Here is a 27681-nt window from a genome sequence, read left to right on the forward strand (position 1 = left end):
TTCGATATTATCACGCGCGGTAACACTGTACATTATTTCTTTTACACATTCCTTGACTTGCTATTGTGAATACTGTATTGTGATTTCGATAATACCGAATTCGGTCTTCACGATTTTTATTGTTGATCACAACACGTTTTTCGTACATAACCTCGAGACCTGATACATTTCTCGTAGTTTGTTAATTTTTTTTTTAACCCAACAAATTCAAGTAAGTAACACAGATGTCAATTCTGTGGCAAAATTCTTAATAATAGTTTAACTATACAAAAGAACCGATTTTCTAAAGATCAAACGTGTATGTTTTATTGCAGGAAACATGCCGGAATTAACGGAAATCGATGCTACAAAAAAAGTAAGCTTCGAGGAGCCCAAGAAAGACGCTGCAGACAGTGACAGCGATTCAAGTGGCGTAGATGTTGCCGCTGGCAAAGGTGGTGAAGGAGCTAGTGGTGTCACCGCGGAAGACTTGTCCAACAAGGCCAGGCAGTCAAGAGGCGAGAAAAAAGCTAGGAAAATCATATCCAAACTTGGTCTCAAGCAGGTGCGTGGTAGAAAAATATTGTTTGATCATTTTACATGCTATTTAACAATCCTCAAATTTTTATTTGGTTTAGATACATGGGGTCAATCGAGTGACCATTCGCAAATCCAAGAACATTCTGTTTGTCATTAACAACCCTGATGTCTTCAAGAACCCAGCATCTGACACTTACATTGTGTTTGGTGAAGCAAAGATTGAAGATTTAAGCCAGCAAGCACAAGTTGCAGCTGCTGAGAAATTCAAGTCTGCTGATATGATGCCGAGTGTATTGGACAAAGATGGTGCGTCCAGGCCAATGGTCAGTCAGCCTATCCAAGAAGAAGAGGAAGAAGAAGGCGAGATTGATTATAAGGGAGTAGAAGAAAAGGATGTGGACCTAGTTTGTGCGCAAGCACAAGTGACCAAGCGCAAGGCTATTGAAGCACTACTTAAAAACAACAACGATATTGTCAATGCTATTATGGACTTGACAATGTAAAACTAGGATATAACGTATATAACGTTTTAAGGGAGAGAATTATCATTGTTTATACCTTAGACTGATGATAACATCCAATAATAAATAAGCACATTTACTATATGATCTTCTGTAAAATTGATTTTTTCCTTCACGTTATTTGTATATACTGTTTTTCGGTTCAATACAAAACTTTCTCTGGCTATATATTGAGTTACTTTATTTTTACAGAAACCTTAAAATTATACATTGATTTATCTTATCTCTTATCTCAGCTATATATTAATTCCTCTTAAAATTAAGTACATGATATAACAATTTTTAGAGTTCATTGAATTTCCTTTTAAATAATATATTTGTTGTTTGATAGACAATGTTTTATATTGCAATAGTTTTGGATTTAAGTTATGCTAATAAAAATGTTACAAATAATATTAATAATAAAAAAAAATGTTAACATGATCTTGTTTGAAATTATTGCTAGTTATAACTATTAGGTCAACAAAATTACAAATATTTGAAAAAAAATATCTAATAATATATTGCAATATTTACAGACTTTTAATTATTAATGTATTGTTCCTAAAACCTTGAACTTAGAAAGTTTAGTTGACTATGAAGTTATCTATTATGTATTTTATATTGTAACACAGGCCTTGGTTCTAAAAGCACATATCATAAAGTGGTGAACGTCAATTAAAAATATATATTTTGTTAATCCAACATTTTATGTGCCCAATGGATTCCATTCATTTTGTACCATAATATGTTTTCACATTGACAATATTATTGAAATTTAATTATTATAATCTACTGCATTTGGCTGATGAAGTCAAGTATTTGTCGAATGTTCTATGCCAAACCACTATAGAGCAATACAATATATTTATAAATGATACCTCTCATCGAGTATCTATTAAAACAAATAATATTTTATGTATACAAAAAATAATATAATATAGATGTATAAAAATGCCGCCCTGGAGCAAAAAGTTGTCTGGAATACTTTTTTAACAAAGTATGGCCATTCAGTAGAAATAAATTAGTGCTGCTAATTTTGAGTTTTAACCAATTTGTTATCAACCCTATTATGCAGAGCTGTCCGTAATCCATATCATGGCTTGTGGCGACACAATTATTACATTTGTATTTTTATCAATATTATAGCGAGTTGGCATTAGGCACGTTATACTGAATGTGTTATAAATTATAACTTATAAGTGTCTCAAAATTATATATTTAAAATATAGTCATTTTTAGTATTCATACTATTTTAGAGCACAATAGATATGAAGAATGTTGTAAAACATGTATAATATGAGCGGGCTGATTTATTAAATTATACTAGTCTATATACAGGCATTGGTCATTGCCTATTACTTTTTAATTTTTATAATTGTATTTGTAATTACTTTTAGTTTGTTATTAACTTATAAATAATATAATAATCTTCATGAACAGAAATTAATTGAGTGTACAATTGGTCAGTAGGTTAGGTACCATGTAGGTATAGTATAATAAATTATTTTAGAAATGCACCTAATAGTATTGTTTAAAAGCTCAATTTCTTAGATCTTTCAAGATTGCTTTACACGTTTCAATATATTTGATATTACTACTTGTACCTAATTATATTATATAATATTCGTTCATTATATTTTAGCGTACAATACACCAATGCCCTCAATTGTTGTTGTCGAGAAATTTATTCCTACTGAATCCAATTCTAATGTAATGACCAGGGCTCGGGACTTCAAGTATTTGCATATTTTTATGAATTGACTTAAAATTTAGCAGTGCTATGGAAGTATATATCATCTTACAATACGTTCAATTATGAAATTAATGAAAAGGATTTTTTAAAAAGATACTTATTTCCAGTTTTTCTGATTAGTTATGGAGAACCTTATGTTGGGGTTTTTAATCTTAGATATAAATTTCAAAAATTTTATGAATTTTCAACTTAAAAATTCCTTGCAAATTTTTGCAATTTTGACATATTTCGTAAACATTTGAACTTTTAATGCTTATAAACAAAAATTGTAACTAACGATTTTTGATTTTTTTTTTTTACTACAATAAGAACAACTTATAATAAACCTTGTATTAAATTTTAAAGATTTTTTGAAAAGCCGAATTATTTTATCAGCATTTCAAGAAAAAATATTTAGAAAAATCGAAAATTTCAATGGTCTAGAAATAGTTTAAAATTTTTTTAAATATTTTGAAAATTTAATTGTAAATAGATAACGCTAATATAAACATTTGGTGAAAATTTTAAGTATTTACAATGATTTGCGTTACAGCAAATGCAAAATCAATTTTGTCGAAAAGTGGTTATGCGTAAAAATTCCCGTATTTCCGTTACTTTTTCAAGGTTTTTTCTGACACTTTTTAAAACTACTGGAATTTTTTTACTTTTGACCCCCCCCCTACTCAAAAGTACCAACTAAATTAAATTTTCTTTTCAAAGAGGGGCTGGAGTCAAAAATAAAAGCACTATTACGGTATTACTAGGTACTCCAAAACGTGATGACAAAAACAAAAAATTTTTTAAAAAATTTTAATTAAAACACACATCATATTGTAAAATCTATAGGTACATTCATCACTCCGTTCAGAATCTAAAACTATAGTCAATAATCAATATTATGTAGGTATATATCCTTTTACACTAAAATAACTAAATAGTACCTAAATTGTAAAATAATATACCTGTAGGCTGTAGGTATATTACGTACCTATTATAATTGAAAAGTGAACTCAAAAATAAGTTAGTTATTTCTATAAAGTATTAGTGTATAATAATTATATTATATAAAAAAATTATTATTATAATTATAATATCTCGTATATTGGATTATTTTTACGGCAATTTGTTTAATAATGATAATGATAAAGTTTAATTTTTAACTGTCAATCAAATGTGTGCCGTTTTGAATTTTCGTCCTTCCAAATTCCCGTTTTAACAATAGAAAAAAATTATACGATATTAAACGGTATAAAATACGTGGTTGTAAACTTGTAACCGACGCCCGTCTATACAGCAGTGATACCCACTTATTATTGCTTACCTTTTTTAGTTTATTGTAGATTGTAAAAGTTATTTTAATTTTAAAAATATACTACCAATAAAAAGAGGTACACACTAAATATGCACATATTCATTTTATTTTTATAACAGTATAACCATTTTTAATAACATTATTAAACATAACATTTAACAATCCCGATTGCGTTTATATTTGCATAATGTATATATTATATAAATAGTTATTATTGCATTGATTTAGATGAAATATCAAAATATATTCAAGTTTTTTTTTTAAACAATATTTTTAAAAGCTAATATTATTCGTTTGCATTAAATTTATGATAATAATTATATTTTTATAAGTACAATTATAGATGCATCATAATTTAAGCCATATACTCTGTGTCCTGTTTTTTATTTTGTACAAAATAAACTAGGATATTAAATAACATATAACTAATGACAAAACAAGTATAATTTAATAGTTTTTTTTTTTTTTTTAACAAAAAATATATGATAATGAAAATACAAAAAAAAATGGACGTTTTAAAAAATATATTTATAAACTAAAATTAATGATATATAATATAATAAAATAATTATAATAAACATAAAATTATAATCTAAACATTATAATATAATTAATAATTATATAACTGTATTAATTAATAATAATTAGCACTTATAGCAATTGGAGAATTCTACCGTCCGTATATATATACATACAACATCATAAAGTAGTTAAAACTAAAGAAAAACACTCACAATTGAGTAAGCGAATCTAAAATCACAGAAAATATTTATTATAAATAATACGCTTTATTTATTAGAACAAGTAATATATAATTTATAATAATAAATAATTTTTACAAAATTTGTCGTAGCGCAGTATTACTACATATTATAATGAGAAAATAGATTTTAACGAATACATGTGTCGCCAACGTGCCATGTCGGACACCCGTTGGACGTACGATTTTTAATTTGGCCCCCCTTCGGATTACGGACCACAATATTATCATAATTATGTAGGCGATGATATTATAATATTAATTAAACATGAAAATAATAATTAAAATTGACCGAGTAACGTCATCGGTATATATTATATATATATATAGGTAAAATACATTGCGATCTGACAAATTACCGATGAGAATATGAAAATAAGGAAATGACTAATACAGTCCACAATACGGACTCATTGGATCGTATGCGATCGACGGAAGGAAAAACAAGCAATGTTACATTTGATCGATATCCACTGCTGCTATATTTTGTATTATTATTCGTGATTGTAACGAGGTATTTATTTTTTGAGAGATTAAATGATTGGGCCAATAATGTGACCCACGGAATGAACGAAAAGAAGGGATGTTTTTCAAATTTCCATATTATACCGTGTCGTACAACACAACAGGTAACAACAATAATAATAATACTATCTAGGTGTTACAGTTGTCAGTTATAGACAATATAATATATTAAATAGTTATAATATCGTATGATGTACGTGTAGGTATGTATATTATTATATTTTATTTGGATAATCACAAACGATATGCGTAATATTATATACTTATATTACACCTACACGGTTTAAGTGTACTAATTACACCCAAACCGTTTATACTAAGAACGAAGGTATAATATTATATTATAGGAATGTGCAGCTTTGCGTGCCCGAAAAGACAACTATGTTGCACACTGAGCGAATGAGTATGTATGCAATATACATGGCGATGACAGGCAAACTAAAAAATTTGGAGGAAAGTCAATCTAGACTACAGAGGAACCAATATTGACACATTGTAACGTATGGCGTATTTATCAATTGATGAGTAAGTCGCCGATTTGAGATTTTTGTACTACAGAAATCTGCAGACCAAGATGAGATTCAAAGTACCGTAAATACGAGATTAAAAAAATGCCCTGTGCACGGCGTCTATACAATAAAAATGTAGTATTTTACTCGAAGGCGCAGCGACAGAAAAAAAAATTAAAAAGGAATACATGCAGGCCTAGCGTAGAACGTATTATATGTATGTTATATTATTATATAGGTACCGTCGTACATTGTGTCGTTCATAAATCAATCCGATGCCATCCGATAGGTCATCAGATTAATTCGGAAAACTACGGATAGTTTAGTAGTAGTAGTAGTAGTAGTAGTAGTAGTAGTAGTAGTAGTAATAGTAGTAGTAGCAGTAGTAGTAGTATTAATTGTATATAATATATAATATATTAAATATAATAGTAATAAAGTATTACATAAATGCACCGTATAAACGTATATTATAATAATATATACGATCTCATCAGTCTTATCGGGTTCGACTATACACACAACATATATATATATATATATATATATATATATATTGGTGTAGGTATTGTTTTATACGATTATATTATGTTACGCTGCAGCGCGAAAAAATCACGGACAAAGCCGGAGAAGAGAAGAGGGATTGTGAATGTCGTCGTCATCGTCGTAATCTTAAATTCGCGCTTCGCTTGGATGCTGACTGGCTTTCAAACCCCTACCAGTCCAGCGGACGTCTTCTTTTCCCGGCAGCGGAGAACTGCCGTTGTCGATTCCATTGGTCTTGGAATGTTGGACGTTACCCACCACAACCAGAGCAGACGCTATCGCCAGACCTGAGTTGAATGACAAAAACATGACAAAGATATATTAATTTGAGTGGTAGCAGTTATATACATTTTCAAACTACTCTGGCAAAAAATGAAGAAAAACGAACGACATATATGATGTATATTGTAGATAGAGCATGTTATTATCTCTCAAATTTTTCTACCCGCGGCTCACAGCTTGTGTGATTTATCAGAAACATGCCGTGAGAATTGTATAAGGTTTATGGCCTGAAACTGAAGTCGGAACCGGCTTAAGTAAATACAGGGCATTTTTTAATTATTTGTATTTAAATATTTAAAGCCAGCTTCCCACGGTGTGAAAATTGTAGGTAGATTATCAGTATAATAAACATTAGAATCATTAGATGCGTAAGCTTTAAGGCTCGTTAGTTTTGTCAATTTATAATACATATTGTTTTATGGTTTCATCCTTTCTTCAAAAGGAGTAGCAATGATTTTAAAATTATCATTTTAATTTACTAGGTAATAAAACAATAGGGACAAAGCAAATCCGAGCAATTCTAACCTAATGTCCTAATATATAATATATGTATATTATATAAGGCCCCAAGCCACGAGCTTCGAACTGTGGAAACCACTTTCTTAGTTGAGAACAAACGTCAAACATATAGGTATTATTTTACATTTTTCTAAGATATTACATGGATTGCGATAAAAGAACTACTCTGAAATCTGAATAGATATTAGGTATTTAATATGATATTTGTGACGTACCTGAATATCCATGTGGTGTGAATCTATCGTTGCCTGTAGGCTGTCTGACGAGCAACGTCAATACGGCTGCTCGATTTCCGGCGCAGGGTTCCAAGGCCACTGGATTCGGTACGTCCTGTATTAACATATATTTTAAGCACACACATTTTAACAGTATAATAAGAATTATAATTAAAACATACGATTTTGCGTTTTCTCAAATTGCTCGATACGGAAATGGTTGGTATTTGGTTACCATGAACGGCGTTGCGTTTTTCTATTTCCACCTCGACTACAGAAAACGGTCTACTGGCCATTTGTTCCATTTCCACAAACATTCTCTACTCGCAAGCAAATCATAATATTATTATATTGTCACACATTTGTATACACGCTCAGCTACATATATCGTACACATAACCTAACATGTTGAGTATTTTTAGATTGAAACAGATTACCGGTATTCGTATCAATCACAGTTTTTTGTATTTCAAATTTTAACCCATCAGATTCAGACTACATACTGTCACAATAGTGACAATACATATTATTATTTTTAAAGAAACATACAATCTGTATCTTATGGCAGAAATGCACAATAAGAAAATATATAATACAGAATTATTTACATAAAAACGCTAAGGAAGTCAGTCAATAGATAATCCACTATTTTTATTTATTCATTAAAAAGGTCTCTATAATATTTTAGACATTTATAATAGATATCTACAATCTACCCATTCCTTTTTTCAGAAGTTTTTAAGTATTGTACAAGTGGCTAGATTTTAATAAAAGGATTGGGATGGGAAGGGAGTCTACAATGAAATTGTTTCTAAAATGTTAGTACTTCTGCATAAACAGTGTATTTTATAAGTCTAGTAAAGTAAAATTGGAAATATAATATGGTAATGATTGTACATAAGATTTTGTTTTGAAAAAAATTAATTTTATTGTGATTGATAGTTTTGGGTATTGTCACAGAGTTGAAGATAACATGTACAGATATTTTTTTTTATTATTAAAAGTAATAAGACCTACCTGTCTCCTGCGGTACATGTCGTATTTCTGTTTGAGCTTCCACAATATGGCAGCAACCAACAGCAATAACAAGAAGCACCTACAATGTTATAATAAAAATCCAAGATAATAACATTAATAGTAATACTTGCAGAACATATTGTAAACAAATGATACGTACGAAGAAAACGTGATGAAAAACTGTTGAAGATTTAATTTTGGATACTGAGAAAATGATATCTGTATCCACAGCGGAGGTTTGAAATCGTAAACATAAACATAGAATGTTGTCAGTGACATGTTATCGCCGGTGCCAAACATATAATCAGATTTTAAAAACTTAGTCCTGAAGTTTGTGCAGTTCTGTAACGGTAGTAGCATCTTTTCTGGTCCGGATGCTATAAATGTGAAATATTATAAAAATGAAATTTACAAGTCGTAAAATAATAATATATTAATTAAAATATTTGATACTGTTTATGTAATGTATACCATAAAATTTATTGTTATTAATCGATGTTCAATTTCCAAATCATGGAGAGACAGCATGAATATTTTTTAATTTATTTAGTTCTTAAGTTAAAAGTTAAATGCAATAAAAAAAATTTAAAAACATACCTTATCAGTTATCAGTATAAATATTAATCCATTCTAATATTATGTAGGTGCCTATGCCTTAGTACCTAATTAATGATAATTTAAAATTTAAATGTAAATTAATATCAATAAAAATAATGATAATTAAAAATATTAATTGTTCAAGTATTCTATCATAATTCATATCCAAAATAGTATTTCCAACATGATATTAATAAATAATAATAAAATATATCATGGATTATGAACAAAAAATTACTTTTAAATAATAATGTAAACAAATAAAAATAAGTTATTACCTACTGTTTTAAGACATTTAAATTTTGAATGTTAAAAAATAAAAAGGAATCTTTTTTTTATATTGGTTAACTGGTTAACATATGAGATTTTATGTACTTGCGCAGTTTTGATTAGATATATTTTTAGACTCATTAATATAATCAATGATGTAGTTTTAAAAAAATTTATACGCCTAAATTATTGATAGCAGTGTACTATCTACTACAATACTGAATATAAGTAAACCAATATGAAATCACAGACAAACTATTCAAGTAAAAAATATAATTATATACATAATAATTTTTATGACTTTTTCATTGAAATTAAGTAAATTTGAACATAATTGAAAAAGTTAAAATGTTAAAACTACAGTATACCTAGTACCTAGGAAAACACTCCTTTTAAATATAACTCCTTTTATAGTACCTATTATAAGTACCTATATATTATAAATTTTATCTTTTTGTTAAAATTATTCTTTCTTTTTTAATCTATCTTTTAGGAATTACAAAAATGAATTAATTTTTATACGGTTGGTTTTTTTCTTAAGACCCATTACATGAAATCTAAATTGTTTAATATGTCAGAATTTGAAAAACTTGTACAAAATGTGTCCATATTTATAATAGAAAAAAATTTAAATAGGTATGTTAATTTCAAATATAACTTTATTGTAGAAATGATGGGCTACAGGTCAATAAAGTTTTAATGTCATCATCAGGGCTCGGAAGTTCTAGCAAATGCATATTTTTTATGGTTCGTCCTAGAACATCTAAAGTAAGATACAAATATGTTTCACACTGCTCTGATGTCATACACGAAATTTTATTTTGCTATTTTTTGCATATTTATGGTTTTTACAGCTATTTTGCTAATTTAAGGTTTTTAGTGCTATTTTTGGGTATATTTTCACATAAATACATATTATAGGAGCTATATTGCTAATTTAGAGTTATAAATGCTGTTTATGGGCATATTTTTAAAAACTAAATTTAGTTAACCTACCAAACAGCTGCCTACAAGTATGTGAACGAAAAAATGTTTTTTATTTTAAGATGATAAGCATCCGAAATAGCCTTAGACCGATGTTATCGTCGATTAAATCGGACAATTCCGTTCGTTTCTGATAACGATAACCTAACCTTAACCTATCGATACCTACCATCATATTCTATGAAAAACATTAAAAATCTGTAAAATTAAATATATCTTAAATATCATGTTTAAAAAAATTTGTTGAAAATTTTATTTTGCATATTTTCCAATTTTTAGTGCTATTTATAGCGCTGATATTAATGTTTTTATGTGCATATTTAAGCGCTAAAAATTAATTTTTTTAGTGCTATAACTTCCGAGCCCTGGTCATCATAAATAAATATAGCACTATATGATTTTAAAAATCTAAATAAACATATATTTTTTTTTTTACTGAATCATACCAGGTTTGACAGTGATGTTCATCTTGGCCATCACCGAACAGGTGATGCTAAAGTCAGCGTCCACATCAGACTTAGAAGGAGAATTTTGAAAATTGATTTGTGTGAATCTCAAATCATCTTTTTTAGACAGGTTGAACGTAAATTGATAATCAATGGTCAGATCATCTAAAAAAAATAAAACATTTTGTAATACTTGAAATATTAAATAACAGAGTATTAGGGAAGCATATATTTATGTATTTTATTGTTATTTATTATTATTTTAGACATACCCAATAAAATAATCATCATAATAAAACAATAGAGATATTGCTTTGTTCTATGACTAAACTAGATATTTTACTTACAAAAACAGGAACCATGATTAGATGGGTCTCCAAGATAATGGTTGTTTGTATCACATTTTTCACAATTATCTCCAATTATCCCTTTTGTAGTACAATAGCATTTTCCATTTTCTTGGTTACAATGGTTACCTTGATTGTTACAACGACATTCTATAATTTTAAAATTCATGAATATAATTAATTATTTTTACTACCCACTGATATGAAAAAAAAATAATTATAAAAATAATACCAAAAATAATGAATAATTGGTCAAACAAAACATTACCTTTACATTCACCACCATTAACTGGGTTCCCATAGAATCCTTTAATACACGTCTCACAATTTTGACCTTCGGTGTTATTTGAACATGGATGTATACACACGTCAGTATTGTTCATGCAAGTGCTGTGGCCATTGCACTGACAAGCTGTGTAATTAGTAAACAATTTTAAATTAGTATGAAAAAAACCACAGAATGTAAAAAAAAAAAAAATAGTAGTTTTACTTATTCTAAATATGTTTATTTAAAACAAAAAAAAATTGAATACTAAATTTTACTAATTCTTAATAATCCTATAGTTCTTAAAAATTAAATATATTGATTGTTTTTTGAATAATATCTCACAAATGTTATTTAATATTCAGTTCATTAAAATAATTAAATATTTTATTTCTTCTTCAGACTTATATCATATATATATATATTTTAATCAATTTAATGTTATTTTATGGCTAGTTTTCCTTACATGTAGAAGTTTATTTATGTATACTTGTTATTTATATGCATGCTTAGTTATGCTTAGTTTGTAGGCTTCTTAAATCAAAAAAATATCTATTTATTTTAGTTTTTTCATCAAATTTTAGAGTAAAACATATTTCAATATTCAACATTTTTATTATTTATTTATTTGTATTGCAAATATTCAACATTAAGGGAGGTTTCACGGAGGAAATTCCTAGGAGTTTCTAAATAATTTTGAAATATTACAAAAATTTTTTTAATAAAACTAATCCATCATTATAATACCAATACCTAAATTTAGAAATAGCGCATATATGACAATATAAATACTTATACACTATAGTACTATGTATAGAAAAAATCCACAAAACATTGTGGAACACTTATTTTTTTAATACAAATTAATGGTATATTTTGAATACTCACTTGGGCAATGAGTGAAATACCATTTATTTTGAGCACAAGATTGGGGTGGAGTATTGCCACCTGCCATGCATGAACCTAAACCAGTACCTGATCCATCATCACACCAACCACACTCTGGATCATCTCGACAGTCAATGCAAGTCCTATAGTAATTGCACTGTGAATTACCTGAGAACATTTACAGATTTCAAATAAAGACAGAAGCTCTATTTTTTTTACTTAATGTACAATAACCATTATTTTTTTTTTTACAATTTACAGTTCAAAAGTCACAATTTCAAGTAAAATATTATTTATATTAAAGTTAAGCTTCAAACCAAACAAACAATAATATTAGTAAATTTGATCATCACTCATCAGCATTAGTAATTACACACCTGGTGAAGTTCTACAACGGTGTTCATCTGTTGTCCATTCTCTGCACTGACCGTACGGAAATGAAGAAGTGTATGCATTTTTATCAATGCATCGTTCATTATTCTGACACCAAATACATTCATCTTTTGTACAATTAGTACACTCAGTATAATGGTCACAAACACTTTCACATACATCTGGTGACTATGTAAAAAAGTATGGAGTTTATTAAATTGTAATTATAAAATAATGATAGAAAAAACTAACTGTGAAATCTTGGATCATGGATTTGTTTGTGATTGGTACACATATAGGAACTTCAATCTTGGAATTCCAATGACATCCAGAATGAGTAACACAATATTGACAAGAGTGAAGATGGTTACAACGCATATGGTCAGTATTTTCATTAGTACATTGATAACCAGATGTTATTGGCTGCAAAAACAAAATTATTATATATATTAGACATTTAGAATTTAGATAGAAGTATGTATGAGACATAGATCTATCAAACTATATACTTACACGTTCACTACGATATGGAATATCATCTCTATTCATTGTAGTACATTGCTCTATATCATGGACACAAGAATTTGACAGTGGGCACCAGCCACAACGATGAGTATGAACGCATGATTCACATGTAATTTGCCGCTTGCACTGATCAATAATTCCAGTAACTTGCGACTTACTCTCTTCCGGACAACGGCTACAATTTTTTAATTTATAAAACAATGTATTTTAATATTATCAATTTTAATTTTTTTAAAGGATTAGAAAAGAACATTTATTTATTTTATATTACCTGTAAGTTGATTCATAATCTATGCTGGGTGGCATGGCTGGGATTTCTGAAAATGGTAAACAAATGGCTTTTTCGTTATCCCACACACATTTAACACCAAAATGACGACTATTCAAGCAATTAGTTATCATATTATTTGATGAACAATTTCCAGGAGAAAATCTAAACACAAACAATTAAAGTTGTATGAGTTATTAGAGTTATTAGTAAGAACACTAGAGATGTTAAACAGTTTGGTTTTTTGTACTTGAGAATATCATTGAGCATTTGGCCGTTGAAACCACCATAAATATACATCGATTTTTCAAATGTTATTGCAGAATGTCCAAATCGCATGAGACTGGTGAATAAATTTGAAGGCAATGCCATTTGTGTCCAAGAGTCACAATAGGTATCATAAAGTAATGGTTGTGCAGTATAACACTGACCACCAGATGAAACCAAATTTACTCCAGTATCGTTATGTATGTTTCCACCATAAATCAACATTAAACCTCCAGTAGGACTCAACATAGAACCACTATGCAAGAACCTACCACTAGGACCGTCACTCATTAAATACCTGTTTAAAAAATAAATTATAAACATTTTTATTTATTTTCCTGTAATCAATCTTTTTATACTGCCTAATTGGTTCATAAGAATTGCAAGTAAACTTAGGGCCTAAATCGATCTGGTTTCAGTGGACATACTTATTACTTTAACTGTTACCTTTGATCTACAGCAAAAAAACCTGTGGATGTTGTAACTCTCAAAATCCCCACTCTTCTATGTATCACTTACCTTACACATTAATATAATTTATAATTTATATGATACTGGTACTAAAAATATATAAAATAAATACAAGTATAAATTCAAAATATTTTAAATTATGTTGAAATTCCTAAATATTAGTTATTATTTATTTCTGCAATCAATACTAAAAACTTTATTTTACTTATTAAGATTTTTAATGTACAATAGTGATTAAAGTTTGAATTATGATAAATAGATTAGATTTTATCAATAATAATTATTTAATGTATAATATATAGTTAAAGTATAATAATTTTATAATATAATATATAATAATTTACATTTGATATGTATGATAATTTATTAATAAATTAAATATAATAAAAAAAGTCAGGTTAAAAGATATTTTGACCTAGGATACTATTTTGAAGATATAACATGGTACCCTAGTCCCTAGGAATCATATCTTTTTATCACTTAAGAGATATTATTTTTAATTATTCTCTATAGTTTCATAATCCTAAGTATAAGGAAACTAAAGAAAATAATTGAAGAAGTTATTAAGAAATATAATCAAAAATATGAATTACCAGGTATGTGAGTAAGGATCATATGCATAAAGTTTTGAAGATAAAGCCGATTGAAGAGGACTCATTGAAACATAGCCACCATAAACAAGAATGCGTTCTGTCACAGGATCCCAAACAGCACTGTGGCCATAACCACCTTTTACTGGATAACCTTTAGTCTTTACAACAGCCCATTCTCTAGTACCTATAAAAAAAAATATTAATATAGTTATTAATCAATCAAATTAACAGATAACACAGTTTTATTATTATTAAATAACTATATTTATCAATGACTAACCAAAATAATATTCTTGAACAAAATTCATAAAACCATAAGTAGGAGAATGTCCAAAAATAATAATCATTCGTTCTGTTACATATTTAGAACCAGACCCAGACGAAGTAGATGATATAAACGAAGGTGGCACCAGTGTCGCTGTATGTCCAGCACTACGCAATGGTCCACACAAAGCTTGATTTGTGAAACCAATGTTCATAAGGTTACGTTCACAAAAACCAGTATTGACTGTAACATTTTCCCAGGACTTTGCACTTATATCATAAGCCCATAATTCATTACACACAATACCATCTTCTTTTACTCCTCCAAAAACATATATCTTGTCCTAAAAAGAATTGTAATTTTATACAACATTGTTAACATTTATCACATTTTCTATATTCAGTATTGTAATATATCTAGATACTTGTATCCAGTACTATTCCTAACATTATCAGTATCCGATGACAAGAATCATTTTTAGCACCACCCAACCCCTCTACCAAATATGTTTATATCTAAAGACTACATAAGATTGGGGGAGAGAGATTCGTTAAATTTACATTTAACATTTTTGTCGGTGGGTACACACATTTCTAAGAGGTATCCCACTGGGGCTCTACATTTTTAATATATTTTGAGTATTACATTGAAAAAGCAGTAGTCATAATTATACATTTTACATGACTAAACTAACACCGGGTTGAAGTGGTTGAACTCAATTTTACCAAATCAAATCTGTATATACCTATAATAAAATAATTATATAAATAGTATAAACTCATTAGTTATTATTCAAAAACGTGAATAATGAAATATTACATGATTGCCTACAATAAATTTCAAAATGTTATCTCATTGCCAGTCAAAATTATGGATCGTCAAAATACCAAGTGAACACTATTTGTCGACACTAGCGATCAGGGCAATGTTATTATGTTGAAACTGTGGCTTATATATTGTATGGTTAACTAAGATACAATATTTATATTATTTTTTGTATCTTGCATCTGTATCGAAGTTTTTAAAAAAAAAAAACCTATATCTGTATCTAAGATACAAAATATTGTGTATCTTATAGAACTATATAACTACCTAAGATACATTTTAAAATACAATAATTATTATTTTACTAAATTGCAGATTTTTAAGTGCTCAATGAAAACTTAATTAAATTAGACTATGTATTATAAAGTTCTGAAGATGATTTTTTAAATATTTAGGTACAAAGAATAATGATTGATAACAATACTGTAAATAATGACTTAAGACAAATACATACTGTTTAAGGGGCCACTATACTGGCATTTGTTTTCTCTGTTTATCTCCCACATAATATAGGAACAAAAATATTCAGTATTTCCATGATTACAACTCTCTGGTTAAATTTAGGGCAAAGGTGTCTATTACATATTTTATAAAGAAGAATATTCCCTGTGCATTCACCAAATAGATTTTTAATCATTTACAATTTATTCAAAAATATAAATACTAAAAATCTATCCGGTGAATGCACAGGAAAAAATATTCGTCTATATAAAATATATAATAGGTGCCTTGCCCTAAATTGAACCAAAAAGTGATAATCGTGGAAATACGGAATATCTTTGTTCCTATATTATATGGGAGATAGACAGAAAAACAAATGTTGAAGTTGGGGCCCCTTAAGATATTTTTAAAAAATATTACAAATAGAATCTTTTTACTTTAATATATTAAATATTTACAAAGAAAATAGTTTGTTTTTAAAAGTATTTTAAGATACTCTTAAGATGGTTATAATATCTGTATCTAGATTCTTTTTAAAGTTAAGTACCCTTATTTGTAACTAGATACTAACTGAAAGTATCTTATTACAATACTGACTATATTATTATTTAGATAAGAATTTACATACACCAAACAGCACAGACGAATGTCCATATCGTATTGTTGGTGCTGTTTTGCTTATTACATGAGGAGTTTCCCATACATGACCTAATATAAAATAAAATGAAAAAAAACATTATAATGCATTATTTAACATGGATAGATAATTAGTAACTTACCATTGAAATCATAAACATATAACATATGTCCTTTTTTGAAAGACTCTCCCCCAACAATATACATAGAATCTTGCCATACGACTGCTGTATGAGAAGCAGATCCTTGGGGAACAAAATCACTTGTCTTTAATACTTCCCAGTAACCATGTTCAGCTACTTGGCTACAGTCGTCACCTACAAAAAACACAATTATTAATATAGAATTGAATCCTGGTAAAGTTCTATCAATTATTAAAAAACCCCAAAATAATGTCATCTGGTCATGATCTCATAAACAACAAAACAGTTAAAAACCTTCTATTGAAAACTATCATTCTTCTCACTTACATCTTTAAAGCTATATCTTACTTCCCAACCACTTGGAAATTAGCACTCATAATAATTATATTCAAACCAGGCAAACAACCTTATATGCCTAAATCTTACAGACCAATCAGCCTACTATCTAGGTTTGAAAAATTTTTTGAAAAACTTAAACAAAGCACTCTTCTAAACTTCCAATTTGATTTCCATGCCTAATATGTTACTTTCCACCAACTCTAACAGATTAGACAACATTGCTATAACTCTCGAAACAAAAAAATACTGCTCAGGGCTTTTCCTCGACGTAGCTCAAACCTTCGAAACCGTCTGGCACAATGGTTTACTATTCAAGCTTAAAAAAATATTCACGACACCATACTACTACCAAGTTCTACTTTTAAAATCATACTTAAACAACAGAACATTCATAGTCAAATTAAAATCCTCTGTTTCCAACACACATAATAATCCAGCCAGATGCCTGAAACGTGAATATTACAGAGATTTTCTCATCGTACATCACACTTAAATGTATGTATATTCATAGGTGTAATTACGGGGGATGGGGGGATATAGAGGATAGATCCCCCCATGAACTGTATTTTTATATTGTCGTATACCTACAAATAGTTCAAATACAAACTTATAATTAATTATTATTAAACTAAAAGAAAAATAAAATATTTAATTGTATTAGTATGGACTATGGGTTATATATATTTAATCGGTAAACGATAAGTATGATTTTAAAATAAATGGTCTGTTTCATTTTAATTCTTGAGTACTAAAAGAATATCTAAACGACAAGTAAATCGAGCAAATCCAGATTCCAATTTAAGTGTTGAAGAATACTACAAAATGTCAGTATTAATACCTTACCTGGACTTTTTTATACAATAACTAGAAGAAAGATTTTCAACCCATTCTGAAATTTTTGAAGGTATTTTTAAGTTAAATTATTATAATATTTTTAATTTAAATTTGTAGCTTCTATAAAATCAAAAACAAATCACTCAGATAAAATATTCAAATCTATATTATTAAAATTCAAACTTTAATGGTTTACGTGTATATGTCATTTTTTATAGGATTTCAAAGTATTCCTATGCATTAACTTCTAATGAGGAGGTATCATTTAGAAAATTATTTGAATTTTATTCACCTTCATTGGGTGTGAACAATTCAATTGCAAAATTTAAATTGTGGAAGACAAAACTTGAGCGAATAAACAATAATATGAATACTGCAATTGAAGCAATACATGTGTATAATACCGATATTTATCCAAATGTGCAATTTATTTTAAAAATACTATGCACACTTTCAGTTTCTACAAGTATGCCTGAAAGAATGTTTTCTAGTCATAAAAGAATTAAAAATATCTTCGAAACAGTATGTTAGAGGTTAGTAATTATAATACCAGTGCACCTGTGCTTACTGCTTAATAACATACATTTTCATAATATCTAATGAGAAAAATATTTTAACTTTGTTTGTAGAAAAGACTTAATGGTCTAGCAATGTTGGCAATTCACAATGACATTACATTTTCAAATGAAGAGGTCATTGATGAACTTGCCAAAAATCCCAGGAATCTGGACATAATATTGAAAAATATTAAAACAATTTATAACATATTTGTAAATTTATAGTATTATGTAATATAGAATGATTATATTGATATGTGTTAAGTTATTAAATTATACAAAACGCAGATAAGGGGAGTGTGGGGCAAAGCTCCCACAAGCTCGCTATACAAATTTATTTTGATCCTCCCCCCCCATGAAACATTCTCAATTTTGCCACTGCACATACTACTTATCTCTAAAATGTTCACTTGTGCTCAGGAGTTTTTATTGTGAAACTAATATTTTCTTTTCACCACCTCATATTATATATTATATTCCATTCATTTACTCATTGTACTCATTTGTATAGATAGTAAATTTTCATTCAAATAAAAAAAAAAAAGAATTTAATGCACATCTAAATAAATAATTTACCTTTATACTTTGGATTGCAGACACAGCGATGTTGCTCCTTATCACATATACCATTACTGGCTGTGCACTTATTTGGACAAATTGGAATGTGACAAGCTTCACCAATAAATTGGGCATCACAAGTGCATACAGAGTCTATACAAATACCATGTCCTGAACATTGCTTAGAGGAAGTCGTGCTTGGGCAAGTGTTCAAACTAAAATATTTTATGTATAAGTTCTTATTCTTAAGAATATTTAATTGAATTCTATGTTTACAAAGATACTATCTTTAATACTCTTTAATACATAGATAATATATATAATAAATATGCTTTAATTACATAAACTTCAATGATTAATTTAATTTTAACATTTTTACATAAAATGACATTGTTGTCTAATAAATTTTGTTAAATACAAATTAACATACCTGTAAGAAATATTAAAACCGGATAAATTATAAGCAATATCGCTATAGAAATGTAATAGTGCAAATCCGGAATGAGCAACTATTTCTGGTACACTCTGCAGAGAATAATCTTTTGAATACATAAGACCACTGCAAATAAACATTGTAATTACATTTTAATAACATTTTTATATCATTGTTTTGATGAAAGTTTTAATACAATAGAGATCGATTACGAGACCCAAAGAACAGTGTGTTTTTGTTGTAAATGGTTTGAACCCATACTACCCATTGTAAATGAAAAAATTGGAAAATTCAAATACCAACCAAAATAAAAATTGCATAAATTGTACTGAAAAACCATACCTAAACAAACAACATGAACTGTTTGAAAGTTTTCATAGTACTAACAATACTTATTACCATTATACACCTGAAAACACCAGAACTCAAAGAAATATGTTTATATAGGTTTGCAAGTTGATTTGTTGTAAACAATAAAAAATTGTCGATAAAGGTTATTTTTAACCACTTAAAATTATGAAACAAAAATATATTTAAAAACATGAATAGTTTTTGAAATAATGAGTGTTTTACATTAAATGAATCATGCAGTAGTGGATATACATAATATAGTTGTAAATATTCATATCTATACAATAAAAGATAATGGTTTGCATGTAATAACCGGTAGTAGCTAGGTTTATGCTTTGTGTTTTCTCATTATAGCTGATATCTAATATTAATTATACTAAGTATACTTAGTAAGCAAGTATTTGATTGTACAATAATATGGACTCGAACCGAGGCCAAGTGTTTTTTCTTCAGTTTTGAGTCATTCAAAAGATATTGTAGTGATTTTTATTATAGATTTCAAACTGTAGAATAATACAAACCTGTAAACACCAAGTAATGGAGAGTGAACACTGTCACCATCATATATATATAAATGATCCCAACCACATTCAGTAATGAATTCTTCAAAATGCAATCTGATTGTGGAATTAGTGGAATTTCCAGCTTCTATAAGCCAACTACACTTCACATCTAGTGAGTAGTTACCAATACCATCAGAAATGAAGCCAGAAGTCCCATTTAACCTGGAATTAAATTGAACTAAATAATAAGGTATATTACAAAACTACATATTACATAAAAATTAAACAATATTGAAATAATATCTCGAATAAAATTCAACTTTCGATGGTTTCAATTAAATATTATTCTGTTTAATGAGAATTATTCTATTACATTGTATTATATTTAATACAAAATATCACGTAAATATAATATGGACATGTGTAAGTGTAATTAATACTCTTAGAGATGAATCAAAACCATCAATTTCATCGAGTAACATACTAACTGATTGACCCACATTACAGGAACAAATGTATAAGTGAACTAGACATCTTCACTGTGTCATAACAAAACAACTATGGTACCAGTACTTAATGTGTGGCGGTCACTCACTTGACTTTTCCACCGCAATACTGGCACTGCGGACCTTGCCATCCGTCATGGCACAGGCACGTTCCATTAAGGCAAATGCCATTGCCACACTCGACGTCTTTACACCGGTCCAGTGAGCATTGTGCCACAGATACCATACCAAAAACGAGTACCAGTAGCAGAGCAATATTGGTAACAGTCGTAGTCGTCATTGTTGGGATGATCCGTTTTCGTCGATATTTGGACTTGAAAAGGAACAGAAACATGTCAAACAAGTCATTTTTCATGACGTGCAGCAATCGTCGTCGTCTGACCGAATTACCGAATGCTTCGTGACGGCGAACTCGAGTTTTTCCTTTTTTCCTATCTTATAGGTATTATAATAGTTAATAGTTATTAGTTAGTACTAAATAGTAAATACTAATAAGTAATAAGTTATTATTATTATTATTATTATTGTTTACTTTTTTTGTTAGTGTTCCGAATCTAGACGATCTCGTTGTTATCTCACTCCATCACACTCTAATCACGTCAGATTGTCGTCTTCGTCGCACGCGCGCATACGCAAGCAGAAAACACAATCATCAGTTGTCACTGGCTTAAGAATTAAGATACTGTAATCACCCATTTATACTTCCGATTAACTAAATCCCCTTGATCTAAACACAGCTCACAAAGTCACAAATAAATTAAGATTTAATCCATTATGTGCTTCAAATATATAAAAATAGAGTACACAGTATTTTTTATATCTGTGTTTCGTGAATTTAAATGATACAAATAGGATTTAGTTAACGGGGGATCTAAATAATAACGAGGAACTAATTGACTATAGGAGAACTAGTTATCTTTATAACTAAATTACATACATGCACATTACAGACGTCATACTAACATAAAATTACAATAAAAAAAAAAATATACATAAAACTAAAATAATAGTTTTGAAAATTTGTTTCTTGTTAATATTGTTTGATTTGTGCCACCTCACATAACATTGACACCCAGTACAGCGCCAAAACATTTCCAATGGTTTTAGACTTTTAGCTTGGTTTTTTGTTGTAATACCTACAAAGTATAACAAAATAGATTTTCTGTTGAGCAAAATATTGTTCGTAGAAATTTAAAGTTTTTTACCTTTATACGACTATATTGTCTATATGTATATTATTATTTACTATAAGTATGCAATAAAATTTAATAAATATTTAGATTAATTATAAGCTTGTGTATATACCAACAGTTTTTTTTTATTATTGCATTTTGCATTGATAATAAAAATAATTAATTGGTAAATAATACTTATCCAAATGGTTTACATTTATATATAGTTCTTTAATATTGTCAGTCAATATAAGAAATATCTTCTTTGCATCAGATATAAATTAAATAACTTTCTACAAACTTTCTGATGGACATATAAGACAACCTTTATTTAAAAAAAAAAAATTAGTAATTACAATGAAAAATTATTTTACTAATGAGTAATGACTACAGTCTATTAGTCTATAACTATATTCTGTACTTAATTATTTTTATAATGATTGTACTTGTACATAATTTTCATAGTTTATAGATGGGCCTAATTTTCTAATAGTATAACCTATATTCTGTAATATATAATATTTTCTTTAACTTTTTAGTTGTAAGAATTTGTGTTATTTAAAAAAACAACTTTACTTATCATTTCTACGTCAATATATATTGAATCATTTTCAAAAATATCCTTACTTTTATTAATTAAACGTCATCATCCAACGTGTTGTACTGTTGTAGTTTATTACTAGATCTACATTTAATGAAATCTTCCAATAAAATTTATTTAATGGTAATTTTTAATTAGGTTTATTTTATTTGGGTGATTTGTTCCATAAAATTGTCTTATACAGTTATACTAGCAAATAACAATATCAAAATAAATTTTCCCGAGAAAATGTTAAAGTTAAAAGTATTAAAGCTACAATAGAAACAGTTGTCTAAAATAAAATTGTCTAGTTCCGTTGCATTACAACAATACGAAAAATTGAGTATAATATTCATATAAATTATGTATTATTATTTATTAGAAATTTAAATATTTTCATAGCTCGTTTGTAGTAAAATAAAATAATTATATTCTCTTTAACATATTAGTTATACTTAACCGTTTTAACCAGTTAACCATACTATACCAAACATGATGGTCACAAACTCACAACTATTAAAAAATGAGCTCAACTGCAATTTTGTTAAATTCAATTAGGTCTTACATTTTATATAATATACATTATATGAGGGTGCTAATTTTAAAATTGGGGTAGCCAATACACCCTAAGCGCCCCCTAATTGGGCCTATGCATATATTAATTTTAGTGAAAATAGTATAAATGTTTCTACTATATCCATAATTCCAGTACAAAATACGGTAGAGGATAGTGACATTTTGTAATTTGGAAGAAAATTAACATTTTATATTATTTATCTTATTATCTAATGTAATAAATAATTAATTTGGACATAAATTAATTATAGCGAGTGCACTATAGTGTTATATAGTGTAATTTTGGCTATGGATGATCGCGTTTCACGTAGGTAAGTAGGACGATGCATTTTTACCACGATCTTAGAAGATCTTCTAAGACCGTAGATTTGATATAAGAAAGCGATAAGAAATTGATAATTAAAAATATTATTAATAATTTAAATAAATAATTTTTTAGTTAGTTTAACAGTTATTTACATGAAGACTATATAGTATAGTAATAGTAGTATAAGATTAATATAATTTATATATAAATACGAGTTTACAAAATCTGAGAATATTACGATATAAGATGATTTAAGAATTGAGGTTAGGTTTATACTTCGAATGATACCAAGTGATAACTGAGGACCGTGGTAGATACTATCATTATTTTGAATACAGAACGAGACTCAGTAATACAGTACAAATTACAATACAAATATACAATACTTCTATATAAAATGTACGACCAGTAACTTCCTATTTATGTGATTTGTGAGTTGTGATTTAGTGATTGTGAGTTGTTGATTTGCTTATTCCAGTTACCACCATTATTGATATACGAGACACTAGTATACAGTATACACTATAACTACAGTATACGACGAATAACAAAAGTATAATCTTTTAAATTGGTTATATTTTATATTACTTATTCACCAAACTGTACTCATAATTTAGATGTTTAGTTTACGAGTATTGAAACATAATGTCATGGTATACTAGGTATTTCAGTAGATTGAGTATGTTTGTGTAATGAATGTTCATAATATATTGTATAGCAACCATTTTGAATTAAGTTTCTAAAAAAACTGCACAATTCGAGTATTTTATTAATTGTAAATACCATCAATTTTTCTACGTTTTTTTTTTTTGTAATAATGGATTCCAAATCAAAAAAATACGAAATCATTGAATTTTTGGGCGAAGGACAGGTAATATGTAATAAATTATATTTCTTTTAAATATTAATTTTTGACAATATGGATGAAATATTTGTATAATTTTATAATAAGTTATTTAGGATCAAAATAATAATAATAATAATATTTGTGAATATATTTTATTTTATTTGTATAATTTAGTTTGCTACGGTGTATAAGGCTAAAGATTTAGTCACCGACAACATAGTAGCTGTCAAAAAGGTAATTTTCCTTAGACTTAATTATAGTTGTACTATATATTTTAAATAGCTATTGTTTCCTTTAGATTAAAGTTGGTACTGTAGAAGACGCTAAGGATGGTGTTAATCGTACAGCTCTCAGAGAAATAAAACTTCTTATTGAACTCGATCATGAAAATATCATTGCTTTGTTTGGTATACAATTTAATAATTAAATATGTAAGCATTCTAAAAATGTATTAATGTATTGGTATTTTTGTTTAAACATTTTTTTAGATGTTTTTGGTCATTTGTCAAACATATCTTTAGTATATGATTTTATGGACACAGATCTTGAAGTTATTATCAAAGATTCATCAATAGTATTTACTCAATCCCACATTAAAGCGTATACAATAATGACACTTAAAGGATTGGAATATTTACACATGAATTGGATTTTACATAGAGTAAGAATTGCGTTTATTTAATGAAATACATGTAAAATTAAAACTACCTTACTAATTTATTACAGGACTTAAAACCAAACAACTTACTGGTGAATAAAAAAGGTATATTAAAAATTGCTGATTTTGGTTTAGCCAAAAGATTTGGAACACCGGATCGTTTACACACGCATAGAGTAGTTACTAGATTTTACAGAGCTCCAGAATTGTTATTTGGCGCCCGGGCATATGGACCTGCTGTTGACATTTGGGCAGTTGGCTGTATAATAGCAGAACTATTACTTAGAGTTCCATTTTTGCCTGGTGAATCTGATTTAGACCAGTTAACCAAAATATTTACTACCCTAGGATCACCAAATGAAGAGACTTGGCCGGTAAAATTATTTTTATGTACAAATATTTTCTTGTATATTAAACTTTAATATAATCTATCATATCAATTAATGAATCAACAGTATAATTTAATTTTGTAATATTTATTTTTAGGGTGTTGCTAAATTATCTGATTATGTGGTATTCAAAAAATTTCCAGCAATTCCTTTAAGAGAAATATTCACTGCAGCTCCAAATGAATTATTAGATGTAATTGGTGGTATGCTTAATGTAAATCCATTGATGAGACCTACATGTTCTGAAGCATTACAAATGCCATACTTTAGGTTAATATAGATTTCAAGATTTTAACTGTTCAATTAATCTAATCTATGCATTTACCAACGTTTCATTTACATTTTCAGTAATCGACCACCACCTTCATTAGGCAGTCAACTACCAATACCATCCTGTATTAGAGAAAGTAATCCAGAAGATCAGGATGCAAAAGGACAAAAAAGAAAATTTACTGATTACTCAGAAGGAGGCAATTATAATTTTAACTAAAATACTAAATGATTTTTTCAAATTTAAATGTCCATTAATTAAAAGTATATTTAATTTTATGAATAATAATATAAATAAAAATTATGATTTGTTTCAGGAACACAACCCAAACGTTTAGTCTTTGATAACTTCGCATAAGTATATTAAGCATATTAATAAGAAATAATTCCTTATATTAAAGTTGTATATTATATTTTTGTACACATTAAAATTAATTTAAATATCATCATTATCGTCATTATCATTGGTTATTATAGAAGGTATACATGATTTATCGGAAAGAACACCATGTTCGATCAAGAAGTTCTCTACGTCACCGGCATAAAAGTCATCACCAAGTTCATCTGTAATCCGCACAAAGTTTCCAACAAGTTGTCCTGCTCTATATGCAAGTAAAGCTGGAACACCACACATTTTGAAGTTTAAACTCATACCAGCACTTGAGCCAATTAGTTTACAAAATTTTGTTTTTTGAAATTCATGACAAAGAACTTTCAAACATGAGTTCATTATTGAACATGTTGGCACATTGTGTTCATAAACATGCACAATCACAGTTACATTGGGATTTTCATTCTCAACGGCAACTAAAAAGTCATCACCTGTTAATAAATCAAAGACTTTACCAAATTCTGGTGCTTCTTGAGTCTTAGCCATCATTTCCTTCATGCGTTTTTTACGGTATTCAGCTAGAAATTGATCATCCAATTCTTCAATTTCTGACTTGCATGTTAGAGCCATATCATTTATCTGCTTTAATACATCTTTTTCTCGTTGTACTCTCTGAGCAGATTGTTGTCGTTTGTATTGTTCCCAATCATTGAGTACTCCTTTTGGTCCAGTGTTTGACGACGTCCCATCCCAATCTGACTTTGATTGTTTGGGAGGATCCCTGTCAAGCATTGGCTCATCTTCATCACTGCTACTGCAGTAATAATGAAGTTTTTCACCTAGCAATTTACTTTCTAAATCTGTCATGGTGAATATATAAATTAATAAAGTAATAGAAAATCACTGTGTAATACTATTTTACAATAGGTATATTTTTTTGCTTAAATTACTAAAATTTAAGTTTAATCGTGTTAGTGTCAAATAAAATAACAGTAAACACTAAACATAAATATTAAATCAATATTCAATACTATTAAGACGATTATGTTATCATAGTGAAACGGTCACCACATATTAAATACAATTATTATCCGTGGTAACACTGTATTTAAACTGCTGATGTTTTGAAAATAAAATAACAGTTATTCAATGTGTATAACCCACGATTAAAGATATACCCATGGGCAATGACAAAATAGATCTATTTTGTGATGGATATTGGATAACGGGTACCGCGACTCTTTGTTTTCTATTTTTTCCAATCAACCTCTTGTGACCTGTATCGGTGACAAATAAAAGTATTTTTATGATATACATTAAAATATTAAATTCATATATTTCAATAGTATTGAGTAAATAATGCAATCAATTAAATATATTAACATTTTTTATATATAAAGGAACATCTATAAAATAGATTAATTAACT

General features: G+C 28.1%; 4 protein-coding genes across 4 annotated transcripts; 2 read left to right on the forward strand and 2 right to left on the reverse strand.

Annotated features, from left to right (window-relative positions):
- The first annotated feature begins 54 nt into the window (after positions 1 to 54).
- LOC132919372 (nascent polypeptide-associated complex subunit alpha) lies at positions 55 to 1206 on the forward strand. Its single transcript, XM_060980939.1, has 3 exons — positions 55 to 211; positions 315 to 544; positions 618 to 1206. Exons 2-3 carry the CDS (start codon positions 320 to 322, stop codon positions 1020 to 1022), a joined length of 630 nt encoding a protein of 209 aa, XP_060836922.1. The 5' UTR covers positions 55 to 211; positions 315 to 319; the 3' UTR covers positions 1023 to 1206.
- A 2948-nt stretch (positions 1207 to 4154) lies between these two features.
- LOC132919681 (attractin-like protein 1) lies at positions 4155 to 21671 on the reverse strand. Its single transcript, XM_060981456.1, has 22 exons — positions 21213 to 21671; positions 20636 to 20839; positions 19761 to 19889; positions 19349 to 19545; positions 17043 to 17216; positions 16892 to 16971; positions 15013 to 15340; positions 14733 to 14916; positions 13652 to 13966; positions 13405 to 13566; positions 13122 to 13308; positions 12861 to 13031; positions 12614 to 12797; positions 12237 to 12404; positions 11352 to 11495; positions 11084 to 11233; positions 10737 to 10901; positions 8600 to 8816; positions 8440 to 8518; positions 7605 to 7742; positions 7423 to 7537; positions 4155 to 6693 (listed from the first exon to the last, which is right to left on the reverse strand). The coding sequence occupies exons 1-22, from the start codon at positions 21476 to 21478 to the stop codon at positions 6533 to 6535; spliced, it is 3918 nt and encodes a 1305-aa protein (XP_060837439.1). The 5' UTR covers positions 21479 to 21671; the 3' UTR covers positions 4155 to 6532.
- Positions 21672 to 24082: 2411 nt separating this feature from the next.
- On the forward strand, positions 24083 to 26371 carry LOC132921790 (cyclin-dependent kinase 7). Its single transcript, XM_060984994.1, has 8 exons — positions 24083 to 24629; positions 24780 to 24839; positions 24904 to 25012; positions 25094 to 25266; positions 25332 to 25637; positions 25750 to 25922; positions 26001 to 26122; positions 26240 to 26371. Exons 1-8 carry the CDS (start codon positions 24576 to 24578, stop codon positions 26278 to 26280), a joined length of 1038 nt encoding a protein of 345 aa, XP_060840977.1. The 5' UTR covers positions 24083 to 24575; the 3' UTR covers positions 26281 to 26371.
- Positions 26165 to 27276, reverse strand: LOC132921795 (phosducin-like protein). The gene has a single exon (XM_060985001.1). It carries the CDS (start codon positions 27118 to 27120, stop codon positions 26359 to 26361), a length of 762 nt encoding a protein of 253 aa, XP_060840984.1. The 5' UTR covers positions 27121 to 27276; the 3' UTR covers positions 26165 to 26358.
- Positions 27277 to 27681: the final 405 nt, after the last annotated feature.

Source organism: Rhopalosiphum padi, chromosome 2, assembly GCF_020882245.1.
Source record: "Rhopalosiphum padi isolate XX-2018 chromosome 2, ASM2088224v1, whole genome shotgun sequence".
Taxonomy (NCBI): Eukaryota; Metazoa; Arthropoda; class Insecta; order Hemiptera; family Aphididae; genus Rhopalosiphum; species Rhopalosiphum padi.